This window comes from Ictalurus punctatus, chromosome 1 (genome assembly GCF_001660625.3).
Source record: "Ictalurus punctatus breed USDA103 chromosome 1, Coco_2.0, whole genome shotgun sequence".
NCBI classification, from domain to species: Eukaryota; Metazoa; Chordata; class Actinopteri; order Siluriformes; family Ictaluridae; genus Ictalurus; species Ictalurus punctatus.
Genome location: NC_030416.2, coordinates 11836095 through 11863725, shown reverse-complemented (window position 1 = coordinate 11863725; position 27631 = coordinate 11836095). Strand labels below are relative to the sequence as shown.

At 39.2% G+C, this 27631-nt stretch overlaps 2 protein-coding genes across 2 annotated transcripts; one reads left to right on the top strand and one right to left on the bottom strand.

Moving 5' to 3' along the window:
• Positions 1–685: 685 nt before the first annotated feature.
• rasip1 (Ras interacting protein 1) lies at positions 686–15433 on the bottom strand. Its single transcript, XM_017475471.3, has 16 exons — positions 15040–15433; positions 14092–14213; positions 13046–13497; positions 12410–12670; positions 11766–11998; positions 9459–9617; positions 8822–9026; positions 7618–7916; positions 7188–7349; positions 5901–5941; positions 3695–3849; positions 3091–3203; positions 2686–2980; positions 2310–2473; positions 1827–1968; positions 686–1745 (listed from the first exon to the last, which is right to left on the bottom strand). Exons 2-16 carry the CDS (start codon positions 14211–14213, stop codon positions 1567–1569), a joined length of 2982 nt encoding a protein of 993 aa, XP_017330960.1. The 5' UTR covers positions 15040–15433; the 3' UTR covers positions 686–1566.
• Positions 15434–19023: 3590 nt separating this feature from the next.
• On the top strand, positions 19024–27490 carry LOC108270780 (cytochrome c oxidase subunit 6B1). The gene is made up of 4 exons (XM_017477696.2): positions 19024–19145; positions 19830–19966; positions 22297–22397; positions 27234–27490. The coding sequence occupies exons 2-4, from the start codon at positions 19861–19863 to the stop codon at positions 27285–27287; spliced, it is 261 nt and encodes an 86-aa protein (XP_017333185.1). The 5' UTR covers positions 19024–19145; positions 19830–19860; the 3' UTR covers positions 27288–27490.
• Positions 27491–27631: the final 141 nt, after the last annotated feature.

Here is a 27631-nt window from a genome sequence, read left to right as displayed (position 1 = left end):
TGATTCTATCAGCACTGACATGGAATGATGTCAATCTTGTGCAACCAGATTTATTTAATCTGTCAGTTAATTTAATTCTGGTGGGCAATATCAGCAAGAGCTATTACCAATATCCTGCTTTTATGAGGCTATTAGATATGTGCTTTATTTAAATTATAAAAATTTAAAAAAGCTGATAGTGTTGGTTGTTAATTTTGCCATAGGCTCACTTGTCTTGTTTTTGGCCTATTTTAATTGATTCTAGGTTTGTGTTTGCATTTAAACTGGGCATCTTGGCTTGATGTGATATTTCCTTAGAATGCCTTATGTCTTTGGGCAAATTCATTTAGATCTCTTATCTGTACAGACCGAATGCTATAAAGTGTCTGAATTTATGTATCCCTCCTTTAATTGACATATTGAATCATTTTCAGGAATCAGATGTCGCCGACTGAATTTCACTTTGTCTACTGACGACAGACTTGATGAGCTCATCAGACCTCACACTTGTCTTGCTGAACTGTTGCCCCTGTTGCTCAGAGGGATCTGCTGGTAATAATTTGTTTATTAAACCTGCGTGTATTGAGACTGTGTGTATTGCCATCGCGCCCCCCAGCGTTCATTAATGGAATGACACAAGCAACACTTGGAAATACATGACATGGAATTAATGTGCGAGAACACCATAACCAATGCAAAAACGAGCTCTCATGACAATCATTTTTATTGGCAATATGTGAACATACATCACATGGATAAAATATTTAAATGCATCTAGGTGAACCTTGTCAGTGTATTATGAGGTCAGTTTGTTAAAGTGAGAAGCAGATGTTGCAGATGGGTAGGGAGTGTAACATGTTGTCAGGGCGGGTGAGATCACGGATAATTCTGAATCACCAATTTTATAGTGCAGTGAGGGGATCTGGAGGGGAAGATTGGAGCACTCTTCACTGTAAATGATGGTGAAAAGGATGTCAGGTGTGTTGCTCAGTGTAACTGTATTAACTAAAATGTGTTTATATAGAGGAAAAAACACAAACATCACAAGGTGTGATTTATAATATGGCATATACATACTACGATGCAAGTATTTATTATAACTCTTAGTGTTATATTCTGACCTTTAGTGCGCATTAGTGTATATTTGGTCTAGGTGTCACGACAATGACGTTTTTGCATTCCTAAAAAGTAAAAAGAGTGAATATGCACTAAATTCTTTAAAAACCTAAAAGTAAAATAACCACTGCAACCAGGCAATGATTATACAACTTAGTGTTGATCTGTAGCATGATGGATAATTATCTAACATGATGCACAAGTTATACAGGGTAAGGATCATAATCGATTTAAAAAATAATACCACTGCATTTTTAAAAAGCATCTTTTACAGCATTTTAATCCCTTCCTAAGAAATTTAAAGACTAAAGCCTATGTCACTCAATGAAAAACTCTCAAAAACAATTTGTAATTACATAGAGAGAAAGTGATATACATTGCAATCTTACAGATATGCTGTATAGTAAGACTTTGCTGTGTCTTTTGTATAAATTTAAGCACTGTTAACCCCAGAGATTCTGTATTCTCCTACTACAACCTCGTTCTCTGATTGGCTGGAGGTTCTTCCTGATCCAGACCCCACAGGAAAGTCCGGAGACGTGTCACTTCCTTTTGGAGCTCTGGATTTGGGATTGACTGAGTAAGGTCCAGGCTCGGGGTTTCATTGGGTAGGATGAGAGGTGGATGGTCTAGGAAGCTCTCAAAAATATCTAAATTTAGGAAAAACAAACAAAACTTAAAGTTTCTATACTTCATGCTTCATCATGTGCTGATCAGAATTAGCTACTTACCGCCTCCAAGTTCAGTGCCTGGGGGCGGAGCCCAACAGGAAGGTGGAGCTCTGGCTGGTCCTAGCTTATAATGAGTCAGAAGGTGGTGAAGCTGTGCAGGGCTTAACATGGCATGGTCCTCCAGTAGGCTGGCCCATGATGACTAGAGAAGACAGTCAATGATGTTTTAAAAAATAGGAGATCTTGAGATTTGGCTTTGAAAATATTGTTAAACTTCAGAATAGAGTGTTTTTTAAGGGCAATGAACTTGCTTAGCTTTTGGCTCAACCCCTAGGCCTGTATCTTTTTTAGGATATTTGATAAATATTTAAATAAATCTCCAATTTGGGTCCATATTTAATATTTCTTCAGGATATGGACACTGAAATGACCATTTCAGAAAGTTCTGTTGTACATTGCAATTATCCATATGATATAATTTATATACGATGAAAATCACGGTAGTGTGTGTTCAATTTGACACTTTTGCACTTATACTTTTACCTGGATAAGGCGGGTCTTAGGAATGCACAGGAAGTTGACAGTGTTTGACAGCTTTTTGAGGAATTCCGAGGCAATATCTCCTAGTCCTGCCCCCTGTAGCCAGTCTAGAACCAGGTCCAGATTAGTGCGAATCTGCACTGCACGTGACCAGGAAAACAAACTATCTGAAATAGCAAGGAGAACAGAAATCAAGTTAAGAACAGTGGTACAAACAATACACACAATATTTCCATTTGAGATTTGACTTCCTGCTGAAAAGTTTTAATTTGTTTGCACCTAATGCGGTTTTGCATCTCCATGGCTGTATTTCTGTGTGCACTTCACTGTTGACTTCTCAGTAGTACTAAATAAATATGAAACATTAAAGCAATGCTACCTCTCTCAAGCAGGGTGTTAAGGAGTGAGGTGTTGGTGAAGAAGAACAGGTAGCCGAAGGTCTGGGAGGTGAGAGGGGGAGAGAGGCAGGCCTCGCGCGTCAACTGCAAGGAACAGCGATACACTTCCACCAGCCCTGCCACGGTGGGGGGTAGATTAGATACATCACTTTCCTCACCCCCCTCTCCTTCAACTTTCTGACTATCTCCATCCCTCACTCCAGCCTTCTCCTTCTCTTTCTCTTCGCTGGAGAAAGGATTGGTGTCCAGTAGAGTGGGAAGGAGGGAGTATAATGTCTGATGGAGGGAGAGAACAAGAATATGTGGGAGAGATGAAGAAGACTTTTCATAGAGCAGCAAGTCACACCTTTAAGATATCAAGACATTATACAATAGCTGCGTCTTACCTTAGTCAGGTGATACACACACTGCTGGAAAGTGTGCATTATGACATCATCCAGCTGTGCCAGTGCATCCGAGCAAGTGTCCATGTCAGCTGACAGAACTGGGTCACCAGGGGCTAAATGTGAGAAAGCAACAGAGCTTACGAATATGAAAACTGGAATAAATCCACACGACTGTATTTAGATATATTTATAAAAGCATATGAGAAAGGCAGAAAGTCACATTAGACCATGGTGTGTAGTTTCATGTCTTCCAGACAATATAAAATAAGCAGCAATTCAGCACACTAGATAGTCGATTATTTCCATATGTAAGTAGTTCCAGCACAGTTTTGTTTGTTTTACAGCTGCAAATAATTAGATAGAAGAGAATATAAAGTGCATGTCTGTTTTGACTACTGTGTTGAACACAAACAGCAGCATGAGAGAATGTGATGTGAAGACTATGATTCAAGCCTACCAAGACATAACAGTTTTATCTCACCAGATAGTATGTTGCAATAATTTGTTTTTATTATGTATTTTTATTTTTGTAGAAATTGCACATTGTGTAAATTCATCTGTAGACTGAGATAAGTTGCGTGTTGTTGTTGTTTTTTTTTCTCACCCTCAAACTCCCATTCCTTCTCCATGGCCTCTACTTTGACCTGGAAGAAGTTGAGGAGCTCGGTGGCATTGGACATCCAGAACATGAGAGGTCGGAGGTCGGAGGAGAGTTTCTGTACACTAGGAGGAGGAAGGTCAGCCTCGGACTCTGGAGAGCTACACACACATGCACATACCACATGCTTATGACCTCCATTAAAAACACAAAACACATTTATCTATTCTATGTATTGATGTTAGTGGACTACAGACTGTTGTTGATCGAAAATCTAATTTGTGTATTAATGCTTTTAAATGTATTCATTGGCAGGCAACTGTAACCAAAATTATGTAGATTTGAGATTTAATCAGAGGTTCACGATGGAGGTTTAAGGCCTTTGCTCAAGCATCCACACAAACAGTGCTGGAATTTGAAGTTCCAATACAATCACTGCCGAAACTAGATATGAGGACACAGAGGTCTCGACCTTGCAAGTTTATCTAGCTTCCAGTCATCAAAATTAATATTACAGAACAGTGACATCTTATAATGTGGTGGCCATGAAAAAATTACCTTCCAAGACTACTGAATCAGAAGTAATGATTGGTTCTCAACTGACCTGAGGACCTGAGCTCAGGAGGGCACTTTAGGTTTGTGTATGGACTTAATCGTTCATTATGTTTAGCTCTCACAAGACACTATGCTACGCTACCAGACTATAACTTGTTGTTAAGAGACAATACACATCTGACATAGCTACACTAAATGAACAATAGGTTGTGGACACCTGACCATCACAACCATATGTGAGCCTTCCCCAAACTGTTGACACAAATTTGGAAACACACAATTGTATAGAATGTCTTTGTTTGCTATAACGTTACACATTACCCTCACTGGAACTAAGGGGTCCAAACATGTCCCAGCATGACAATGCCCATGTGCACAAAGCCATGTCCATGAAGACATGGTTTGCCAAGGTTGGTTTAGAAAAAATCAAGTGGTCTTCACAGACCTCAACCCCACTGAACACCTTTGGGATGAACTGGGATACCGAGTGCACTCCAGTACCTGACATCACTAATGCTTTTGTGGCTGAATCCCCACAGCCATGCTCCAAAATCTACTGGAAAGCCTTCCCAGAAGAGTGGAGGTTATTATAACAGCATAAAGGGACTAAATCTGGGATGGAATGTTCAACAAGCACATATGGGTGTGATGGTCTAGTGTCCACAAACCTTTAGCCATATAGTGTATGATATGAATGTTTGAGTTCATGCCATAATATAAATAAATATGAGTGTTTTTGAGGGCACTTGGCGGTTTGTAAAGCCCAAGATACTTGTAATGTTGCTAGCTTGCTAGTTGCTAGTAGGTGGTCACATTAATGTTAGCTGATGGTACCATGCATTAGCTATAGGGTAGATGGCATTTTTTATGCTTTTTCAATCATCATTGATGAGATGCAAGAGAGAAAAGGATGATGAGTACATGCACAGAGAAAGAGAGAGAGAGAGAATTGTAAACTCAATAAGATGAAACAATCTAATTTGGGTTGGAAGCATTTCTGCAACGTGGACCTCACTAAAATTTTTAATACAATCTCCCCGGTCACTGGCTTGACATGTAACCCACTACCACAATACAAATTACACTATACAGCAATTATAAGCCAATGATGCAAAATGATTACGCTAATATTCCATTACACTGTAAGTGTGGGGAGAGGGGGCACGATGGTTTAGTGGTTAGCAAGTTTGTCTCACACCTCCAGGGTTGGTGGTTCAAATCCCGTCTCTGCCCTGTCTGAGTGGAGTTTGCATGTTCTCCCCGAGGTTCAGGGGTTTCCTTCAGGTACTCCAGTTTCCTCCCAAATCCAAAGACATGTATTGTAGGCTGACTGGCATTTCCAAATTGTCCATAGTGCATGAATATGTGCGTGACTGTGCCTTGTGATGGGCTGGCACCCCGTCCAGTGTGACCCCAGCCCTGTGCCCTGTTCTCCCTGGGATTTGCTCCAGGTTCCCCCGCAACCCTCTGTAGGATAAGTGCTATGGAAAAAGTATGGATGGATGGTGGGATGGAAGTGTGATGAGTGGAAGTGTGAAAGCATTCACTGTTTCTTGGAGTTTAGGAGTTTAAGTGGGCCAAATGGATGTGGCTGATAAACAGGATGGCACATCAAGCAATTTACAGACACCATGTTAAATTCAGAAGTCAGTCTTACGTTTGTGTTGGATGTTTGTCTCCAAACTCTTTAATGTTCTCCTGAGACATGGATAATAAAACACAGAGAGAGGGAGAGAGAGAGAGAGAGAGAGAGAGAGAGAAAAGATTAGAGCAGACTGGGATAAATGCTTGGGCGGGTATGTTTGGCCAATGTGTCCGGACAATGACAGCACATTTTCCAAATGGGTGGAAATGACATCAGTCAACCTCTGTTTACAAACTCCAGTGAAATACCAGTGAAAGCCCATGTGTGTGTGCAGCTGTGGCTCCTCAAACCACAGCCTGCTCCAGCCCCAGCTCTTCACAGCACACATATGCACGCACACACACACCCTTGTTGTCACCAAATCCTATTTGCTGCAATTCTGCTATAGTTATATCATGTCTTCACTTTACTCTAGATGTCTTTCTATGTGGCCTTAACAGAACAGAAGACTAACAGAGCAAATGTATAGGACACAGATCGAAGGATAACAAGTGCTATTTATACCACAGTGCTGTTGAATCCTCAGTTCTGATTGGATGGAAAGAGTCAATTAATATTCTATAACAGCATGACTACTACTACTTAATGACAGGTTTATATTTATGTGTGCATTGTAATATATTAGCGTTTCTATAGTAACTTATTATTTGTATGCTGGATGCTCCATGTAAGCAGAATTTAAAAACCTGGGTAATTGTTGATCTGGTGGAGCTTTCTGTGAGGAGACATTTATTTAGCATTTTTGGAAGGAGTCTCCAGTGTCAGTGCCTTGTAACTGTTAAAGGTAAAGATGAAACTTTAAGTTACCGAAAAATCTGCAGTCTTAGTAACATGACAAGCTGCATCTTTTATATTATTAACATCAAGAGAAAGAAAACAGGAGGGTGATGAGGGAACGAGTATTTGTGGCTGTGGCAATAAACGATAGATTGTTTGGTGGACATTCCATAACATTAAAATCTAACTATAAATGGAAAAATTATGCAATGTATTGTTCTTTAATTTAAAAAAAAATGTATGGGTTGGTAAATTGCTGTAGTATGAGAGGAATAACACATTTCTGGAAATTTAATTTGAAAATGATCATATGTAATCAGCTTCAGGGTGATAATGATATTATACCAACCCATATAAGGAATAAAACAACCAGTGTTTTATTCCTTATATAACATTTATGAACCATTTGTAATAAATAAATAAATAAATAAACAAACAAGACCTTTCTAAATATGAATAAAAAAATGAAAGAGCTTGATTCTTTTTTTTTTTTCTTAATGGTAGTAGATTATTTATTCTCACCCACACAATCGCCTTTATCTGATTGGCTGCCTTTAACAGCAGCTGGGGTGTTAGTGAAGGGTCCAGATGTTTGGAGGCATGGTCAATCATGAGTGACAGCAGATAAGCTGGTGCTAACGGTCCACCACCTGAATCTGGAGTCGAATTCTTTGAGATAATTTCCTAAAACAGAAATAGAAAGTAAAATTCAAAGAAAGATAACTTTTTGCCTGGTTGTCAGTAGCTGTTGTTGTAGTACTGCAGTTATGTAAAGATGAAGGACTCTAGGTAGAATCATCTTCACTACAATCATTTTGTAGTCATTATTTTTTATGATACACTTGCAGTATTTACATTATCAAACTCATTTATCTACAGTCACACTAAGCTGCATTTATCTGAAGAAACATCAAGCTAAAACTAATAGTAGCATGTATACCAATCATTGTACCTGTAAGAGGATGTCTGTATGATTTTCCTGAAATTTCAGCACTGCCTCAGTGGATCCCAGATATTTCCTGAGAGCTTCCTGTCTGTCCATCATGTTTCCAGGGCCAAAGGAAATCGTCCCATCTGCCTGCAAGGGTAGAGCAAGTGCTAGGGGCGGAGCGGGGGTCACTCTGGGGTCACGGTACAGGAAGACAAAGTGGCTGCCGAGTCCTATGAGATCTCCAGGCTTAAGGACCGCCTCTCTGTACAGTACAACGCCATTATGACTGACAGCTCCTCCTCTGAATGGGCGCAGCAGAGCTGTGGGAACAATAGCGAGCAGTTTTATGGATCATGAGTTCAAACTGATTTGCCGTTTAAAGAATTTAAAAGAACCAAGGTCTTACTAGGCCAGAAGTCCAACAGAGTTTGGTGGTTTTCTTGGTCTAACACATCTAATTCAACCTTATCATTTATTCAGAAGACAAATCAGAAAATTGTGATGGACTATCTCCAGCAACACAGCTGGGCTCGAGTCACTGAATCAAGGTGGCTCAAGAGTGTATTCTTACGAAAACATAAACACAAACCAATGAACTTTTTTTAATGCTTGCAATGAAAAGTGTACATTTGTAACTGTCAAAGGTGGCATGAGGTGTCCAACTTATAACTGCAGCTCACAACTTTTATTTTGTAGGTTTAAGAGGTCAGAAATAACAAGAGGTAGAGAAGACAATGGAATGTTAAGATATTTCTCGTCAAACAATACAGATGACTAGATGAAATTTAATGTAGAGTTGTTTCACATTACAATACCCAAATGTCTGTCCAATTATTAGCATCTTAGCATAATTTTATACTGGCATACAAACTTTATAAATGTATATCATCTTGTCAGGTTTGTGCTGATGGTTTTCATCTGATGGGGCAATTGCAAAACATCAATACCCATGTATTGCCTGAATGAGCACAAATCCAGACACCCACCATCCAAAATATAGTGGAAAGCCATCCCAGAAGAGTAAAAGCTGTTATAGCAGCAAAGGAGGCCGAAGTCCATATTAATGCCCATGGCTTTGTAATGGGATGTTCAGTGGTCAGCGATCCACATACTTTTGGCCATATAGTGTCTTGTCACAATAAGAATGATTCCTACTGTACTTCATTTGTCATTTATTCCTTTCCCTGATATTTAGTTGTATTTTTGAGGGCTAGGACAGAACTACCTTGACCGCGGGCTTGCTCAGGGATAGCTGAGTCCCTCCTGATGAGAAGGTGACGGACGAGCAGGTCAGGAGCCGAGAGGAACGTGTCCACTCTAAGAGGTCTCTTCCCTTTGCGTTCCCGCTCTCTGTCCTTTTCCCTCTCGCGGAATGTCGGCTTCCGCCCGAAAACGTGCGTGTGGCCCGCCATGATGTACAAAACAAAGTCCTGATTGAATGAGATGGAAAACCAGAGTCATAGAAAGAAAGAAAGAAAGGAGGTGAAACAGAGAGAGAGAAAGATATAAAGGGGAAAATATTGTTGCCATTTTCAGTGTGGTTGATAATGAATATCGGCCCAATCTTCAAACTTAAGTTGATCAGAAAAGCAGATCCGATAAGGAATGAAGTGGGTTACAGTTTTCAACAATGTGGTCTTTTGTGAGGTCATTGTGCAGTGAGGCCTTATGTAGACACAGCGGGTTTATAGAGCTATTGTGTAGCCCGTGCAAGCACTGTAAGCCTCTGTTTAGCTGTTTTGTGCTGTGTGCTCAATGCCATATCCAAAGGTATGAAAGAAGAGATGGTATGTGGTGATAATGGTGATGCAGGTATGATGTCAGTGGGGAGCAGTGTGATAGGGTTGTGCTGCATGTCTAGCCTTGCTTTGGTCATATCCCTGTAGCAACAGGAAGTAAGGACGGTCTGTAGGTGGGAGGATCAGGCTCTGGGACATCACTTCCAGGTCACAGGCGTCTTTCTCGTCTTCAGCTACTCGTGAGTTTCTTTCTGCCTCACCCACAACCTGCGATCCAATGACCTTTGGCACAAAATATACAGCAAATGCTGTTTATCTTTTAAAATTGCTACATCCAGTTAAAAGGGTGAATTGATGCAAAATCAGTTGCAAACTATTTTGTAAATATTACAATATATTACAAACTAAGAAAGCATTGACACAGTTGTCTTGAAAACTTGAAAAACATGACTGCAGCTCCAACATTTCAGTAGTGTTATAAGGTGTTATACAGAAGTTGCATATACCTTACAAAGCAGTGCATTTCAGTAGAAATTGCAAATAGTACACATTTCTGGACAGTATACATTCAGGAACACCTATCTTATACTTACATGCCTTTACTCTACTCCTGCATACAGTATAGGCCCACTCTGTAGTTACAGTGCCCTCCACTAACATGAATTCATGGGGTGCGAATAATTGTTGCACACCTATATTTAACTTTTTTTAAAAAAATAAACCTGTGTTGTGTTTGCAATTGTTTGATATACATGAGAGCAGAGTATTTTTGTGAATTCTTTGAACAAAAGATCAAAAGGTTAAACAATAAAGACAATTTTTTACAGCATTCTTTGCTTATATTTACCAAAAGTGCCAATATTAGTGGAGGGCACTGTATTCGTAATCTATTGCTATAGACAATTTGTCACATCTCCTCTATCCTGTCGATCAGTGTAATGGAACCACCATTGACCAGATATTATTTGTGTAGTGGATCGTTCTCAGTACAGCAGTGATACGGACCAAGTCGTGAGACTTGGGGAAGTTAATCGGGCACGCAGAGGTGGGAAGTAACATGTTACATTTACTTCGGTTCATTTACTTGAGAAACCTTTTGAAAAAAAGAGAGTAGGTTTTAAGAGTAGGTTTAACTGGCCATACATATACTCTTACTCAAGTTCATTTTTAATCACAGAAATGCACTTTCACTTTGTTACATTCGATGGCATTCCTCCGTTACTGTTAAAGGTTGATGAATATATTTAGTTGTATTCATTCATTATATCACGTATAATGAGGTCATGAGTCTCACGATACGCTGCAGTGGTCTGAATGCGGATGCAACAACCACTCACTTTTTAGTGGCTCCGTCTTGGAGTGGGGAAGGACCGAGTGTGTCAGCGGAGGCAGGACACATACACATGCACGCAAGTTTGTGTTGTGAAAATAAAGACAGTCCACTGCTGGGAAAATGTTTGTTTTTTTGGTGTGTGTGTGTGTGGGGGGGTACTCTTACCCAAGTAATTATTAACATTATTATTTATTGAGTAACTATTTTTTATAAGTAGTTTTACAGTGTACTTGAGTTATCTTTTCAGCTGCTCTACCCACCTCTGCAGGCATGGCACCAATGGCAAGGTTTTTAAACGCATTTACTGACTAGGTATGGGCAGACTGATGAATGTGGTGAACTGATACTTCCAATTCTGACATTTCTTTTTTAAAATCTATGTTAATGTATGAATATTGATACTGTGAGCTGTTTAAAAATAATAATAATTATTATATATCTATATATATATATATATATATATATATATATATATATATATATATATATATATATATTTATCAAACATGATACGAACAATAAAATGTTGTATGCCATATGTTGGTGTTCAGGATAGGAACTACTGCTTCTTCTGCATACAGAAACTAACAAGAGAGTGTGAAGACATATCCAGGTTGGCTCAGTGACTCTGGGAATTAACTTTAGATGTTTGCTATAAATTTAGAAGTTTAAACATGTGGGTTTACTCACTTTAACTACTTAATATACAGACAAATTATGCCCCAAAACTAACTCAAAACCAAACCTCAAAATATCTTGTACGTTTTTAAACCCTTTCCTTTTATATTCCAACACCTGTAACTAGAATTGCCAAATTCACTGTAATGCACAAAATACAGTGAATAAATATACCATTTTAAAAAGCTGTTCAAAAATTCACAGGATTTGGTTACAATGAGTTGGCTAGAACTCTCTCGCTCTCTCTCTCTCTCTCTCTCTCTCTCTCTCTCTCTCTCTCTCTCTCTATATATATATATATATATATATATATATATATATATATATATATATATATATATTATATGTATATATTGCACCTGGATATTTGGTATTTCACAGGCTCTTCTTCCTCCCCTCTGCCCCTTTTTAATTCTCACCTGTCCTGGCTCTGTTGCAATCATGCTCACAATGTTCTTCCTGTCATGTGCTCCACCAGTGGTTGCTGCATTGCCACTACGTCTGGAGTCGTTGTTGGCCTGGTTGCCCTGGCGACGTCTCAGAGTCAGGTTCATGTCACTGATGCTCCTCCTGAGTTCAGTATTGCGCCCTCGATGACCCCGATCCTCGTCAAAACCACCCCCCGAGGCCATGCGGCTCCTTCTCCAGCGCACTGCCATTAAAACAATATGTAACATTTCATTTTCCTTTGTGTCTTATTTTACAAGAATTTGGGCTTATATACAATATATAAAAAGAGAACGACTCAACTGCATTGGAAAGCTTGCAGTAGTTTCCAATTTCTTAATCAAGGTTATACAAACATAGTTCCGTATAAACATTTGTGCTTGTGCATAGAGATGTAATATATAGGTATTTCTTCACAAACATTTTAAATGTGTTCCACCTCCATGATGCATAGAGGTGTTTATACAAAACCAGATGGTTTTACAAAGAACATCTGTGTTACAGCTATGCAGCTACATCACATCTTAAAACAACTTACTTACAGTAGCATATCTATATAATTGGATCTTGAGCTTTGTAGGTTAATTCCAAAACAATCACTTTAGTCCTTTCTCACCTTGGTTATTCTCTCCATCCCTCTCCCTCTCCTTCTCTTTTTCTCTCTCCTCCTTCTCATACTCATCACGCCGCTGGATCTCAAATCGACGTTCAAAGCCTTCCTTGGGCCTCCACATGTCCACTAGCAGCAGCGGACATTCCCAGGGTGCTACACCTCTCCGGCATTCTGTCTGCCATTGTAAAACACCATCTGCCTGCGGAATGGGCTTTCCAATGACATCACACAACAGGAAGTCCTCTGGAGAATGCTTCTGAAGAGCTGAGCAGGTGCACAGGTCATTGGGACATTTTTAATGAAGTGACATTATCACAGGCAGGTAGAAGACCTAATAAACATGTAGTTGAGCTATGATGTGTTCTCTGTACAATTTATGGGTCATGCGCCAACAATAGTAATGTTTTTCTGTGTAAAAATATAGAACCATAAAGATTATGGCAGTGAATCCTCTTTATGTTCTCTCCTGGAAGCTATAGTGCAGTTGCACTTCATCCAAGCAATCCACTATTTTGAAACAATTACATTACAGTGGGGAAACAACCTAACTGTTGAAGTGCTAAGGGGATAGATTTGAAAAGCATGGACCTAAAATACCCTCCATGGTCTACAACAGGAAGTGACATCTGGCACACTTACCTATGTCATCACTCTCGTTCTCCCGTTCTCTCTCAGTGTATCGGGTGATGACCTGCTGGATGAGCTGTCGTGCTGTAGAGTGGATGTTAGCCAGCAGGCTACGGTAGTTAGCTCCGCTTGAGAGAGCATCACCATAAATCTTCACTAGTCCTGGGGCAGAAGATGATGCAGGGGGCAGGTAGTGATGCAATGATGGAGTGGCTGAATGAGCCCACACTTCCCTCTCACGTTCTCCAATGGCACGGTCACGATCACTGTTGGAGCGCCCTCTCAAGAAGAGGTTGGACAGACGCTTGGCACGAGACTGCTGATTGGCTGGCCGAGGACGAAGGAAGGCAGGGTTAGGTGAAGGGGACGATGGAGGAACCGAGGAGCTAGAGAAAGACAGGGCAGTGGGAGGTGTTGGGGGCGTGGCCTCGTGTACAGAGGCCGCATCTGAGCTAGTAGTAGATCTGAGGAAGTGAACATGGGAATGTAATTTCTTTCAAATGAACTAAACATATTCATAAACATATTCAGCAAATTATGGATGTTTATTACATTCTTGTTTCTTCACTCCAGAAACTTTATATCATATCCAAACCACAATTACAATTTCTCCCTCACAAATCGCAAATCATGCTCTCTTTTCAAGCAACAAATGCACTATTTATAATGGTAACCTTCAGAAAGATTCATATATTCCTTGTATTACTATGTTTGTCATTGGGTAACAAAACCAGGCATGTTTAAAGGTTAGTTTGAAAGTGCTACATGAATGAGTACACAATTTAAGCAATGTTGTATAACAACTCAACAGCTCGGGAGTTTCTGTTTAGGGTTTTGGGGAAAAAAAAAAAACAGTAAGGGTTTGGGGTAATGACTCTTAGACCCACACTGTTTGCTATTAAATCTGGTGAGTACTGGTTCTGGAGTGGAGAAAGACAATCACTGTCCATTGTGGTTCCCTGCATTTCATCACAGAAGTAAAGACAGACATATGTACAACAAACAAATAATAATACTACAACAGTGCAGTTTTTTTCTGCTCAATCCAGAACACTGACTTGACTGATGCTGCACTTGGCCAACGTGCTCCCAGCTTGGCAAAGTGTTTCCGTGGAGAATTTATCCACAGCCCCACAGGGAAATGGAGCTTACTGAAGCGAGGACTACCAGACTCCTCCATCTTTGTGGTCCAGAGAAGAGAAAACAGCAAAATATAAAACCATAGGGGAAATTGAAGGATTAAACAAGATAGATGGCTCAGACAATGACGAAGATGAAAACATGAAAGTGAATTAAAAAATAAAACAATGACACAACAACAGAAGAGTTCACTGAGCTCATAACATGAGTCATCTTTTTAAGATTTTAATACGATTAGGATTTTTTCCTTTTTGCTTGTCATGAATCTTTTGCCCTATTGTCCTCGGGCCAAATCAGCTTACAGTGTCTGAGTTATTGGCAATGTATGACATCAGTCAATAGGCGACAGGAAATCCTGAAATATCCTTTCGAGTAATCAGGACATGCAAGGTCGAACGTTTTTCCTGCTTTGTTCAGCTTTAAGCAAAACCTCAGAGAATATTAATCTACAGCTAGTGAGGAATCCAGTGAATACTTAAGGCTATATGGAAATTATTTCTTTTGTATTCCTGTCTACAAGTTAAGACCAAAGCAGGCGGTTTGTCTTTATAGCTCTTGAACTAAGCAATCGTTCTCGTAGGCCAAAAAAGATTCAGTCCACAGCAAGAAACCAACATAGTGTTAGTAGTATTAATGTTGTACATTGTTGTACTCAATCTTTTATAGGAAGAATTTATCAAAGATCAGTGTTAACCGCTAGGCATATTCCAAGAAACACTTCACACTTGAGCCTAGAAGCAAATTCTTATACAGAATTCAGTCTAACTTCTGATTAGACTAACACTGGAAACCATACGAAGATGCTAATTACATTTCAAACCTTTTTAATATTAAGTATAGAGTATAGAGTAATCATTTCCTCTCACCAGCAGATGACTTTCGGTCTGACTCAAACACTGCGACACGTTTGTATTAAATCTGATTAAATCTCCTTTATCACTGCTGTTGTCCGGATAATTTTGCTATAGCAAGCAAATATATTTGCAAAAATATATATACTTTTGATCCACGTTTTGTGTCCTTATTTCAAAGAAATTAAGGTCGATAAGTCCATTTTTTGGGATGGCCTCACGGTGCTTTATCCCGTATTCTCTCCAGGCCAAATCAATCTTCTGGTTCTCCTAACATTTCTTTTTTAATTTTTTAAATTTTAAATACATTTCCCAACACTTCTAATAAGTCTTGCTTTTGCTTTCTCGGGCTCCCTCGTTTCGTTCTTTCTCTCCTGATCTGTGCCTATAGATAGAGAAGCAGGCCCATTGTTCTTAGTGACAGAATTTCCTTCCCCCCTTTCTGGACAACACCTATATCCTGAGAGAGAGAGAGAGAGAGAGAGAGAGAGAGAGAGAGAGAGAGAGAGAGAGAGATATGTCGAAATGTTATGAAGGAGAGAGTCCACACCATGTCAGGCCAGGTATTCGGTTTTACATTTATTACAGTGTTTTGGTGTTCATTTGGGTCACTTGGGATGTTCCTGCGTATAGACTGGAATTGGAGATGATTTGAAGCTGCAGGTGCAACGGTGGATTACTATAATAATTAGGAATCTCTCTATATTCTGGATTTATGCTGCAAAAGTCTAATGTAGCCATTTGTACACCCGGAGACAGGACATTTTACATATACACCAATCAGCCATAACATTAAAACCTCCTGCCTAATATTGTGTTGGTTCCACTTGTGCCACCAAAACAGCTCTGAACCGTCGAAGCATGGACTCTACAGGACCTCTGAAGGTGTACTGTGGTATCTAGCACCAAGACGTTAGCAACAGCTCCTTTAAGTCCTGTAAGTTGCGAGGTGGGGCCTCCATGGATTGGACTTGTATGTGCAGCACATCCCACAGCTTGAGATCTGGGGAATTTGGAGGCCAAGTCAACACCTTGAACTCTGTTATGTTCATTAAACGATTCGTGGACAATTTTTGCAGTTTGGCAGGGTGCATTATCCTGCTGAAAGAGGCCACTACCATTAGGGAAATGGCAAAGTTGCTCACATCCTTAAGCTTGCCCATTTTTCCTGCTTCCAACACATCAACTAATATAGCCTACTCCTTGGCAGGTGCCACTGTAACAAGATAATCAATGTTATTTACATCACCAGTCAGCTGTTTTATTGTTATGGCTGATCGGTGTATAGAGTAACAATAACAATATATTGTATAATTCTGTGGCTCAGTTATTTTGGCATGTGACATTCAGATCAGTTGAACTTCATTATCTCACCCCACGCACCCCCCCGCCACTTCCATGACAGATCTACAGATGGTAACACTGTATCTTTCTTCACATATTAAAGAGGGTCCAATGGGTACACTAACAATCATAGCGCAGATGTTCTGCTTGCCACAGCATGTTTTTTACATAGCATCTTTTATTTAATTCAGGTAGGGTTTTTTTTTCTCCAAAAAAAAAAGGAAATGGGAAACTGACAGGAAGTTGATGAGAGAAACGGACCTGTGACCTTTGACTTTGGCAACAACAGGATAATGGTGACAGGAAAGAGGGAACGTGTGTGTCTGTATAAGAGATGAAGACAGAAAGAAAGAAAGAAAGATTCTGTGTATGAAAACCCTTTTCTACTAAATTATACTCCATTCTTAATTTCTTTCAATTTTATTTGTTTTCCAATCAATTGAATGTCATATTACTTCTGATTAGCATGACATCACCCTTCAGAATCACATGAAGATTTTTCGGGTCAGAGATGCAGCGAGCTGCAGGATCCTCAGACAGGAAGCTCTGACAGCAGGCTGTGAAGGCTCCTGTGCGTCATTCAGACTCGTCCCTCCAAGTTTGTTTTTGGCAAAGGAGTGAAAGGTTTTCCTGACTGGATGGCTGAAGTAGAGAATGTGCATGGAATGAATGAGTACAGTACAGTAGTGTGTTCACGGAGCTGGTAAACGCCAGACTTTACAACAAATTACAGTACTTTCCTATTTTGGATGGCTTCTGCCCTATTGGAAGTTGATTCAGAAGCTGACAGTGCCCTGCAAAGGCAAAGAACAGTTACTACACACTAGCTCAAAACCCATCATTCACCCAGCGTTATCTTCTGAGATCTGTCCACTTTTTTTTAAACCCATCTCTCTTTTTCTAAGGTTACAGTTTGTGTAGGATCACAGCATTTCAATTTTAGTTATTAATACAGTGTCCAATTGTTACAGGCATGTTTTCCATCGTTAAATAATATCTATTTTTATTTTGAAAATAATTTTAGTGGGCTCTGAAATGCCTCTAAAGTAGTATGTTGGATTCGAGGGCTTGAATATTTTAGGGCCAGGCACCACCACAAGCTAATTTTTCCTTTACTTATATCAGAATGAAATTGAAAGTATACAACAATACATACATTTATATTGCAATTTTCTTTGAAATATGTAAAGAAGGCAAAACATCATTAAATGTGACATCTCAAATTTTAACTCAGAATAGTGTTATTTTGTGGAAGACTACACACAAGTGTATAATTAAACAAAGGTATAATATTATTGTAAAAAAGTTTGCCTAATTATATAAACAAGATTTCATTTAAAGTTAAAAACTACTCAAGATAGTAACATAACTCTATGTCAAGACCTTTCAACCTGTGTGTGTAAAAGGATGAAAAATGAAAAAAGGCAGAGAGACAATGTTATTAACATGATCCCAGGAAACTGTTCATCTTTTATAATGAAACATTATGTCATCTAAAGACCTATACATAGATACTACCCAAAAGAATATATATATATATATATATATATATATATATATATATATATATATATATATATATATATATAAAATTATTATTATTATTATTTATTTATTTTTTTAAGTAGGTGTCAACAGAAGGTGGAAAACGCCAGACTTTTTAAGTAGGTGTCGGCAGAAACCTTGGGTTCAACTACAAGGTCATGCAAGGTGAGCTTATTGCAAAGGCATGTACAGTAGTTGCTGAATTGGTCATTAATATAAATGCAGTCTATAGAGCAGGGTGTGCAATCTTATCAAAGGGAGCCACACATAAATAAAATTAATCAGTTGATCTTAACCTCCAATTGAATACAAGGTGTGGCTCCTGTTTGGTTAGAATGAAAACCTGCAGATAAGTGGATAAGATTAGACATGACTGTCTACTATATTAATTGTTTACAATGTTTACTACAATATTAAACAAGTACTTTGTTTAAGGTCTCAATATGCATGCACATGTGCACAAGAAGGTATCCAGATGATTCTTAACATCATGGCAGTTAGGAGGTGTGAAACAGAACCTACATCGGAGTGAAATAATCGTGGCAGCTGCTCATATGTGTAGTATCCTGCCATAATCTTGGCAGACAACTATAAAGACATCAACTTTTTATACCCACAATCTCATTGACTTAATAACATTGTTCTTTCATATACTTGACAATGTAATGTAATACTAACATAGTGCTAAACAAGCATGCACCTACTATCTACATAAGCTTTATCATATAAATCTACACAAACTTTATCATATAAATCTAGCCAAGCTTTATCATATAAATCTACACAATCTTTATCATATAAATCTACACAAGCTTTATCATATAAATCTACACAATCTTTATCATATAAATCTACACAAGCTTTATCATATAAATCTACACAAGCTTTATCATATAAATCTACACAAGCCTTATCATATAAATCTACAAAAGCTTTATCATATAAATCCACACATTCTTTATCATGTAAATCTAAACAAGCTTTATCATATAACTCTACACAATCTTTAGCACACTGGCAAAGTCTGAAAACGCATGCTACCATACTATATAGTATGTCAAAACAGCAGCTCTACCGCCTACAGTGTTACTATTCTGGCACACTATTTAGTAAACTAGTATACAGCTTCGAGCTCCAGAGTTGACGCTCCGCCCACACTTCCTCTCAACAATCCCATAATTCAGTGCGTTCCACCTCTCTTTCAAGGAGATCTTTTGCTCCGGACGCGTTAGGTAGGCCGCAAAAATCTTGTCAAATGTTTATACTGTGGTGAAGACAATCTTAATATTTATTTTTCTTGTAATTCACGATATCTCTTGGATATTCGAGTTAGTTGCATATATAATGCTTTAGTCGTTAATTAATATAAGCGGTTGTTTGGCTTGACTTGTCTGGCACGAGCGTGAGCTAATAACCGTCTGGCTAGCTGAGGTATGAAGTTTATAAGACTCGTACAGATAAACGTGATTATTAACACAGTAATAATGTCGGGAGAGGGAGATTCCGTTTAAAACAACAAAATCTCTTCTGGTTACTGCTTCAGATTGTTCACTAGTTTGTCAGCGACAGCAGGCGACCTCTAATCGTGACCCGTTGCTACTAAAGTCAAACCGCTCCATAAATGTAGCATCGGTTTAAACAGGAGTTCTGTCAAGTGGTTAACCTTCATTTATTTGTGTATATATTTATTTACTTCGTAACAAAGCGCTGTTGTTGGATATGCCAATGAAGAAGAAAAATAGCTCGATCTTTGTATTTAAGCGTTATTTATTGTACTTTTATACCTGGAGTTGTAGACATTAACGAACAAACTCTGTCGAAAGCATAATCTGAGATTATTGGTTAGAACTAAACTGTGTGTGTGTGTGTGTGTGTGTGTGTGTGGAGACTTCACTTGACTTTATACTTGTTTACAGTTGTGGACTTGCCTTCAAGTTTTGGTGAAAGATGGCTGGGGTAATTGAAGAGAAGATGAAGGGATACAGAACTGCTCCGTTCGATGCCCGCTTTCCCAACACCAACCAGACACGAAACTGCTTCCAGAATTACCTTGGTGAGTTTGGGACATGTTGAAGTCACCCTAACGACTCCAAAGTTAACACTGCAGACATTTTTGAAACTCTGATATTTCCGAGGTTCGACTTCCCCAGCATATAGGTTTGTTTAATCATGATGGGGTGTATTGCCAGATTTGATGTGTACACCTCCGTGCGTTTAGAAGATATCCGAGTTCCTCTTCAGAGACATGCTGGTCTCCTTTTTATTTCAGAGAAGACAATTGACCTCGTCTCCATAAGCAAGCTAGGTTCTGTTTAGACCCAAGCCAGTTTGTGTCCTCTATCCACAGGCATGACGTGTTTGTCTTGTCTGTCAACATCTTGTGGGTTAACGTCAGAAAATGCATCAGTGGATGGGATTGTCGAATCGGAGTGTCCTCCTGTACAGTACAGATTGAATATGACACCAAAATCAGATCACTGTGTGTCTAATAGTGTAGAATTAATTACAGGTATCGCTAGTCTTACCTGCATCTGAGCGTTGTCAGGATTCCAGCACTGGTGCCACTAACTAGTTCACACTACACGATTTTAAGCCTCATTTGCAAGTTGTCGAGCTCGGAGGCAAATCAGCGAGCAATCAGCAGTCAATAGTTATGCGTGAACTGCTCAACCACGCATTGGTGACGCCACACAGATATTTGGCATGTTAAATATCTGGAGCTATCGGGCGAATTCACTTCCTGTGGTGTGAAAAGTGTCATCACTGGGAGCGATTGCGGTGATGAGCTGCAGCCAATGAGAGAGCAGGACATGAGGTGAGGTCACGGTGAGGAAGGGAAACCTGCGAAACATATATGGCACAAAAATAAAGGGGAGAAGCTGTACGGCAATGTTTACTCGCCTCCACCTCTCTCTGTAGCACACACAACCCCAATCCCGACACTCCTGTTTTGCACGTGGTTTTCGCATCATATATCCGTGTCACTTCTCACATTGTGTTTTCGTGACAAAAACATTGTTTGGACACCAGATAGTCATCGGGTGAGCGAGTCTTTGTCAGATGGTGTGTGTGTGTGTGTGTGTGTGTGTGTGTGTGTGTGTGTGTGTGTGTGTGACCGCCTGTTGTGACTTCATGACTCCCGATTACAAGACAAAGTCGTGTCGTGTGAACAGCATAGCGATCTGCTGACTATGAAAGTCGTGTAGTGTGAACTCTGCTTAGTTGTACAGTTGGAAGCACCAGTCGTCTGGTGGGTAAAAAAAAAACAGTCGTGTTTTTCATTGTGTCCACAATAAACAGAGTGCATGCAGCTTCGGCATGTTTGCTTGCTTGAAGGGACGTCCATTTTTCTTTTTCTCGCTTTTGGCAGTACGATAGGCCGTGTTGAGCTTTGCCAAAAGCTTGTTCGTCTTGTTAGCTCTATACGCAGCCTCTTGTCTCCGAAAGCTGGCGACGAGCGGAGCTGTGCTTCGTGTCATACAGGCATCTCTGCAAAGTTTATGACTTGCGCTTCCATTTGGAAGCTTTTATAGTTTTGTGTTTAAAGTTTGAACACACTGTTGCAAATTTTGTGTTTCCTGCTCTAGCCACAATGTATACAATACACACAATGCTTTATTTTTTTTATTTGTTATTATTTTGTACCTTTGCCAGGGTCATTCTTGCATCCATTCTGTACGGAAAACATATTTATTTATTAGTTGCATGAGTTGGCCCTTCTCTCTGTAGTTCTTGTTCTGGGTCTGCTGTCGCTCCTTCAGCTGAGATACTGCCATCAGGAGTTGATGGGTTTTTGCGAAAGAATGGGTCAATAAACTGCATGCACACGTGCTTTAATGCAGCTCCCTTCAGGGGACGGGGTACCCGAGATGATGAGGGAATGGTGGGGGGAGGGGAGGTGAAAAGGAAGAGTGATTGGATGCACTGTAGACTTAATCACACGATAGAACATTCCAGCGCACTAAAAGGAAATAAATACATATTGGTCAATTTTACTCAAAAAAAAGTTAGTCACAAGGACAGGAAAAATGGTGGCAAAATGTGACTATTTGCTCGCTGTGTGGAGCCCAGACTGTGAATTGGTTGATGCATAAATAATTTTTAAAAATTCAATTACTACATCTGGGTTTTTTTGGCTAATCATTACAAAATAAGTTTTTGAAGCTTGCTTTCTTGTCCAGAATTACAGTACTAGATCAGATTTGAACTAGCCATGAATCTTTATCCTCCCGTTTGTAATGTTGCAATTCAGTGTTTTCATTATTATCCTTGGGTAGTTTAGAAGAATCATGTTTGCTCTTTAGCCAGCTGGAGGCTTGTTATGAATGCATTGTAAGCAGTGATGCTGACTTTCATTTGGTGTGCTTGTTTCTCTCTTTGCAGACTTTCACAGGTGTAGTAAGGCACTGTCAGCAAAAGGACAGGACGTCACTCCCTGTGACTGGTATCAGAGGGTCTACAAGAGCCTGTGCCCTATCAGCTGGGTAAGAGTTTGATGATTTATTTGAGCAGCTGCAAGAAGTACAGACTTTTAATGATCCTCAACTGAAGCCAGTACAAATTGTTCCTACAGCTTTGCTACAAACAGTTGATAGTGGCATGAATTAAAAGAAAACCCATAAACAGTATGTCAGACGTAAGTAGACAATTCAATATGAGATACTCACTCACTGAGCACTTTATTAGGAATGCTATATTAATACTGGATAGGGCCTCCCTTTACTCTCAAAACAGCCTCAGTTCTTCATCACGTGGATTCCACAAGATGTTGGAAACATTCCTTTGAGATTCTGGATCATGAAGGCATCACGTAATTCCTGCTGATTTTTCAGGTACACTTTCATGCTCCGAATATCCCGTTCTACCACATTCCAAAGATGTTCTATTGGGTTCAGATTCGGTGACTGGGAAGGTCACTGAAGAACATTGAACTCATCGTTATGTTCATGAAACCAGTTTAAGACGACTTGCTTTGTGACAGGGTGCATTATCATGCTGGGAGTAGCCATTAGAAGATGGTACATTGTGGCCATGAAGGGATGATTCAAGCATTCAAATGATGATTGATTAGTATTAATGGGCCCAAAATGTGCCAAGAAAACATTCCCCTCATCATTACACCACTTCCATCAGCCTGTACTGTTTACACAAGGCAGGTGGGTCCATGGATTCATGCTATTTGTGCCAAATTCTGACTCTCTCATCTGTGTGCCTCAGTAGAAATGGAGATTCATCAGAGCAGGCTATCTTTTTCCAGTCTTCAGCTGTCCAGTTTTAGTGAGGCAGTGTCCAATGCAGCCTCAGTTTTCTGTTCTTGGCTGACAGAAGTGGAACCCGACGTGGTCTTCTGCTGTTGAATTCCATCTGCCTCAAAGTTCAACATGTTGTGCATTTGGAGATGCTTTTCTGCTCACCACAGTTGTTCAGAGTGATTATCTGAATTACTGTAACTGTAGGTTTCAGCTCGAACCAGTCCATTCTCTGTTGACCTCTCTCAACACTGTGTTTCTGTTAACTGAACTGCTGCTCACTGGATGAGACTGTTATGTGTGGAAACCCCAGGAGATCAGCAGTTATAGAAATACTCAAACCAGCCCATCTGGCATCAATCATGCCACAATCAAAATCAGAGATCACACATTTTCCCCATTCTGATGGTTGATGTGAACATTACAGGAAGCTGCTGCCTTGTATCTGCATGATTTTATGCATTGCACTGCTGCCACACGATTGTCTGATTAGATAATTGCATGAATGAGCAGGTGTACAGGTGTTCCTGATAGTGCTCAGTGAGTGTAAATACAATATGTACAATCCAGACCCTCTGCAATAACAGTTAAGCAGTAAATCTTGTACTTGGTGATGGACACAGCTTGTTTGGCCAACTAAAAGAGAAGCTGCTGGCACACAGTAATATTGGCACCCTTGGTAAATATGATCAAAGAAGGCTGGGATGTAAATTTGTCTTTATTGTTTAACCATTTGATCTTTTTTGTTTTAAAAAATCCCACATACTCTGCTCTCTTGGATATCATACAATTGCAAACAAAACAGGTTTATCCAAAAAAAAAATTAAAATATAGGTGTACAACAATTATTGGCACCCTTTTAGTCAATACTTTGATACCTCCCTTTGCCAAGATAACAGCTCTGAGTCTTCTCCTATAATGCCTGATGAGGTTGGAGAATACATTGCAAGGGATCTGAGACCGTTCCTCCATACAGAATCTCTCCAGATCCTTCACATTTCGAGGTCCACACTGGTGGCCTCTCCTCTTCAGTTCACCCCACAGGTTTTCTGTGGGTTTCAAGTCAGGGGACTGGGATGGCCATGGCAGAACCTTGATTTTGTGGTCAGTAAAGCATTTTTGTGTTGATTTTGATGTATGTTTTGGATCACTGTCCTGCTGGAAGATCCAACCATGGCCCATTTTAAGCTTTCTGCCAGAGGCAGTCAGGTTTTCATTTAATATCTGTTGATATTTGATAGAGTCCATGATGCCATGTATCCTAGCAACATGTCCAGGTCCTCTGACAGAAAAACAGCCCCAAAACATTAGAGGCACCACCATATTTAACCGTGGGCATGAGGTACTTTTCCATATGGCTACCTCTGTCTGTGCACCAAAACCACCTCTAGTGTTTATTGCCAAAAAACTCTATTTTGGTTTTATCTGAACATAGAACCCGATCCTGTTTGAAGTTCCAGTAGTGTCTGACAAACTGAAGACACTTTTTAGTTTGTTTTTCGATGAGTAGAGCCTTTTTTTTTTTTCTTGAAACCCTTCCAAACAACTTGTGGTGATGTAGGTGACTTCAGATTGTAGTTTTGGAGACTTTCTGACCCCAAGACACAACTAACTTCTGCAATTCTCCAGCTGTGGTCCTTGTAGATTTTTTTTTCCGTTTTTTTTGGGGCCCCTCGAACCATCCTCTTCACAGTGAGTTGAGACAATATAGACATGCATCCAATTCCAGGTTGATTCTTAATATTTCCAGTTGGCTGGAACTTCTTAATTATTGCCCTGATGGTGGAAATGGGCATTTTCAATGCTTGTGCTATTTTCTAATAGCCATTTACTATTTTGTGAAGCTCAGAAACCTTTTGCCGCACATCACAGCTATATTCCTTTCTGTCCAATTGTTGTGAATGATTAAGGGAATTTGTCCTATGTGTTACCTCATATTTATACCCCTGTGAAACAGGACGTTATGGCTGAGCAATTTCCTTTTCCTAGTCACCCAGGTTTACTAAAAAAAAAGAAATTTAAATATCAATGGGAATATAATTCAAATATAGATTTCTCATGAGTTCATATGGGTGCCAATAATTGTTGCACACTTATATTTAACAGATTTTTTTTTTTATAAACCTGTTTGCAGTTTGATATCCATGAGCAGGAGTATTTTTGTGAATTTTATAAGCAAAAGTTTAAACAATAAAGACAATTTTTCACAGCCGCCTTTGCTCATGAGTGCCAGTATTAGTGGAGGGCACCGTAAGTTCTATCTGAATCACCATATTACGTTAACATTATATTAATTCAGAGAGTCTTCCGTCAGTTCTTCAGCTGCACCAGTAAAAAAAAAAAAAAAAAAAAAGTGGGATTTTCCAGCCGTTGCATTTGAGCTCCAGCCCTAGGTAGAAGCTTTGTGTGCATTTTCAGCCAATGTCTCTGTATTATAAAACTGGTAGCTTTAAGTGATAATTGGTTGCTTTGGCCAGAATGCAGAAAAGTTATTTGATGCCCTTCTAAATTTCATGTATTAGAGGGAAGAGTGCATGAAGTAAATGCATAGTGTGTAATATCATTTGGGACACAACTTTGGTCTGTACTCTCTGCATTTGTCCTGTGCGTGTTTTCGGAACAGAAGTAACACGATGAGTAAACGTGTCCCGAGCTGTGCACAGACTGACTAATCAACAATGAGATACATTGACAACAATTGTCATAATCGATTGCTATTGATTATTATAGTTGTTGCAGCTGCTCTTAAAACACTGAGGCTGTTTACACAAGAAAGTTTGTATTCATGGAAACCTTGTAGTTGAAAGAATGAAAGAATGTCCCGAGTGTAAACTTGCGCATAAGAAAACCAACTAATGTAAACCGTAACTTGATCGACTTCAAATTATATATTTCGCATGCATTTCTGCACTTTTATACATGGTATATAGTGTGCTGGTTAAACTGTGTATTTTTATGTTTACAGCATTTAGCAGCTGCCTTTATCCAGAGCGACTTATAGAAGTTCTTTTCTACCAACGGCAAAATATTTAACCTGAAATGCATATGATGGTTATATCAGTCTTAATTTAAAAATATATATTTAGTGTTTGTGATGTTCTTTCTGCAAGCGCTAATAACTGTTTAATGTTGGCACAGTGGTTTAGTTTTGCAACTGATTTGTTTGTCCTGAATATATTGGTTTTGCTGTTTGTCAAAAGTAGTTAATCAGGTGCCTGTTACAATTAGGGCTGGGTTTTGTGACCAATTTGGTGATTCGATTCTTATTTATATGGTTTCAATTTAATTCAATATCGATTAGTTATCAATGTTTAATTTAAAATGTTAGTTTTGCAGACATGCAATCCATGTTTTATTATAAATGCCGGTAACTGAAACCCTTCTACTTGGCTATTTTACTGAAATACACATTTATTTTAACAGTAGAGCACACAGATGTTAATCACTTTTTACTTTGAGTAACAAACATTGTAACAAGAAATCATAAATATGTGCATTATTGTAAAAAAAATATATATAAAAACATAAATGTGCAACAGTGAAATTCATTAACAACTTCAAAGCTTGAAAGATGGTGACCTCTTCAGGACAAGAGGTGAACTACAGATAAGCTTCACATCCTTTCAAGTAAAGCACATGCGTTAATCGATTCGGGGATTTCCGAATCGATATTGTTTCGTTAAATTGAAGAGCCATTCAAATCGGAGAAACTTTAATTTTATTTTATTGTTTTTTTTTTATTTTTATATATTAACCCATCCCTACGAGGTCTCTCCATAGTCATTAGATGTTCAACCGAACCTTGGTCGAGAAACCTTGGAAGAGAATACATGCGTTAAATCAGAGTGGGGGCATAATTGTGTCCTCCCATAATTCCCAAATTCCTCTTTAGGCAAGTTGTAGCTGAAAGCAGAGGTGTGGTTATTTCAGCTGTAGCTATGAAATATGGTAGGCATCAGTGCTAGCAAACATTTAATTGCAAAATATCCATGCAGTGTTTACCATTTGTGTTCTGTGTTTTTGTGTTTTTTTTTTTTTTTTTTTTCTTCTCCCCCCACCCTGTTCCTGCAGGTTGAGAAGTGGGATGGACAGGTTCAAGATGGAAGCTTCCCTGGAAAGATCTGAACAGCCTATGGTAGCCTTTTGTAGATTACCTCATTAAACATGTTAAATTTGTTTAGTTTGAGTGCTTGAGGGGTGACAGTCATGATAGTCACCCACCTAATCATGACCTAGTCACCCACATCTTTCAGTGGTTCACACTGTTCAGTTTTGTCACTCTGTCTTATTTACGCTGGTTACATAATAAAGACGCACAATGTTAATTACTTTTATTGCTTTGGGTATCTGTTTAAACAATTCAGCATTGCTAGTGTTTATTCTGAATAATAGTAAATAACTAAATTACCCAGATCCAAATGAGACCCAGTAAAATGGATCTCCTTTTATCAAGCTGGATACGAATGGGT

Excerpts from the sequence above, each read along its gene's own strand:
- rasip1 (XM_017475471.3), bottom strand. The coding sequence starts at position 14,213 with ATGGAGGAGTCTGGTAGTCCTCGCTTCAGTAAGCTCCATTTCCCTGTG. Across the intron at positions 7,350-7,617 it reads ATACAGACATCCTCTTACAG|GAAATTATCTCAAAGAATTC; the intron begins GTACAATGATTG and ends TTTCTGTTTTAG. Across the intron at positions 2,474-2,685 it reads TAACACCCTGCTTGAGAGAG|ATAGTTTGTTTTCCTGGTCA; the intron begins GTAGCATTGCTT and ends TTGCTATTTCAG.
- LOC108270780 (XM_017477696.2), top strand. The coding sequence starts at position 19,861 with ATGGCTGGGGTAATTGAAGAGAAGATGAAGGGATACAGAACTGCTCCG. Across the intron at positions 19,967-22,296 it reads CTGCTTCCAGAATTACCTTG|ACTTTCACAGGTGTAGTAAG; the intron begins GTGAGTTTGGGA and ends CTCTCTTTGCAG. Across the intron at positions 22,398-27,233 it reads GCCTGTGCCCTATCAGCTGG|GTTGAGAAGTGGGATGGACA; the intron begins GTAAGAGTTTGA and ends CTGTTCCTGCAG.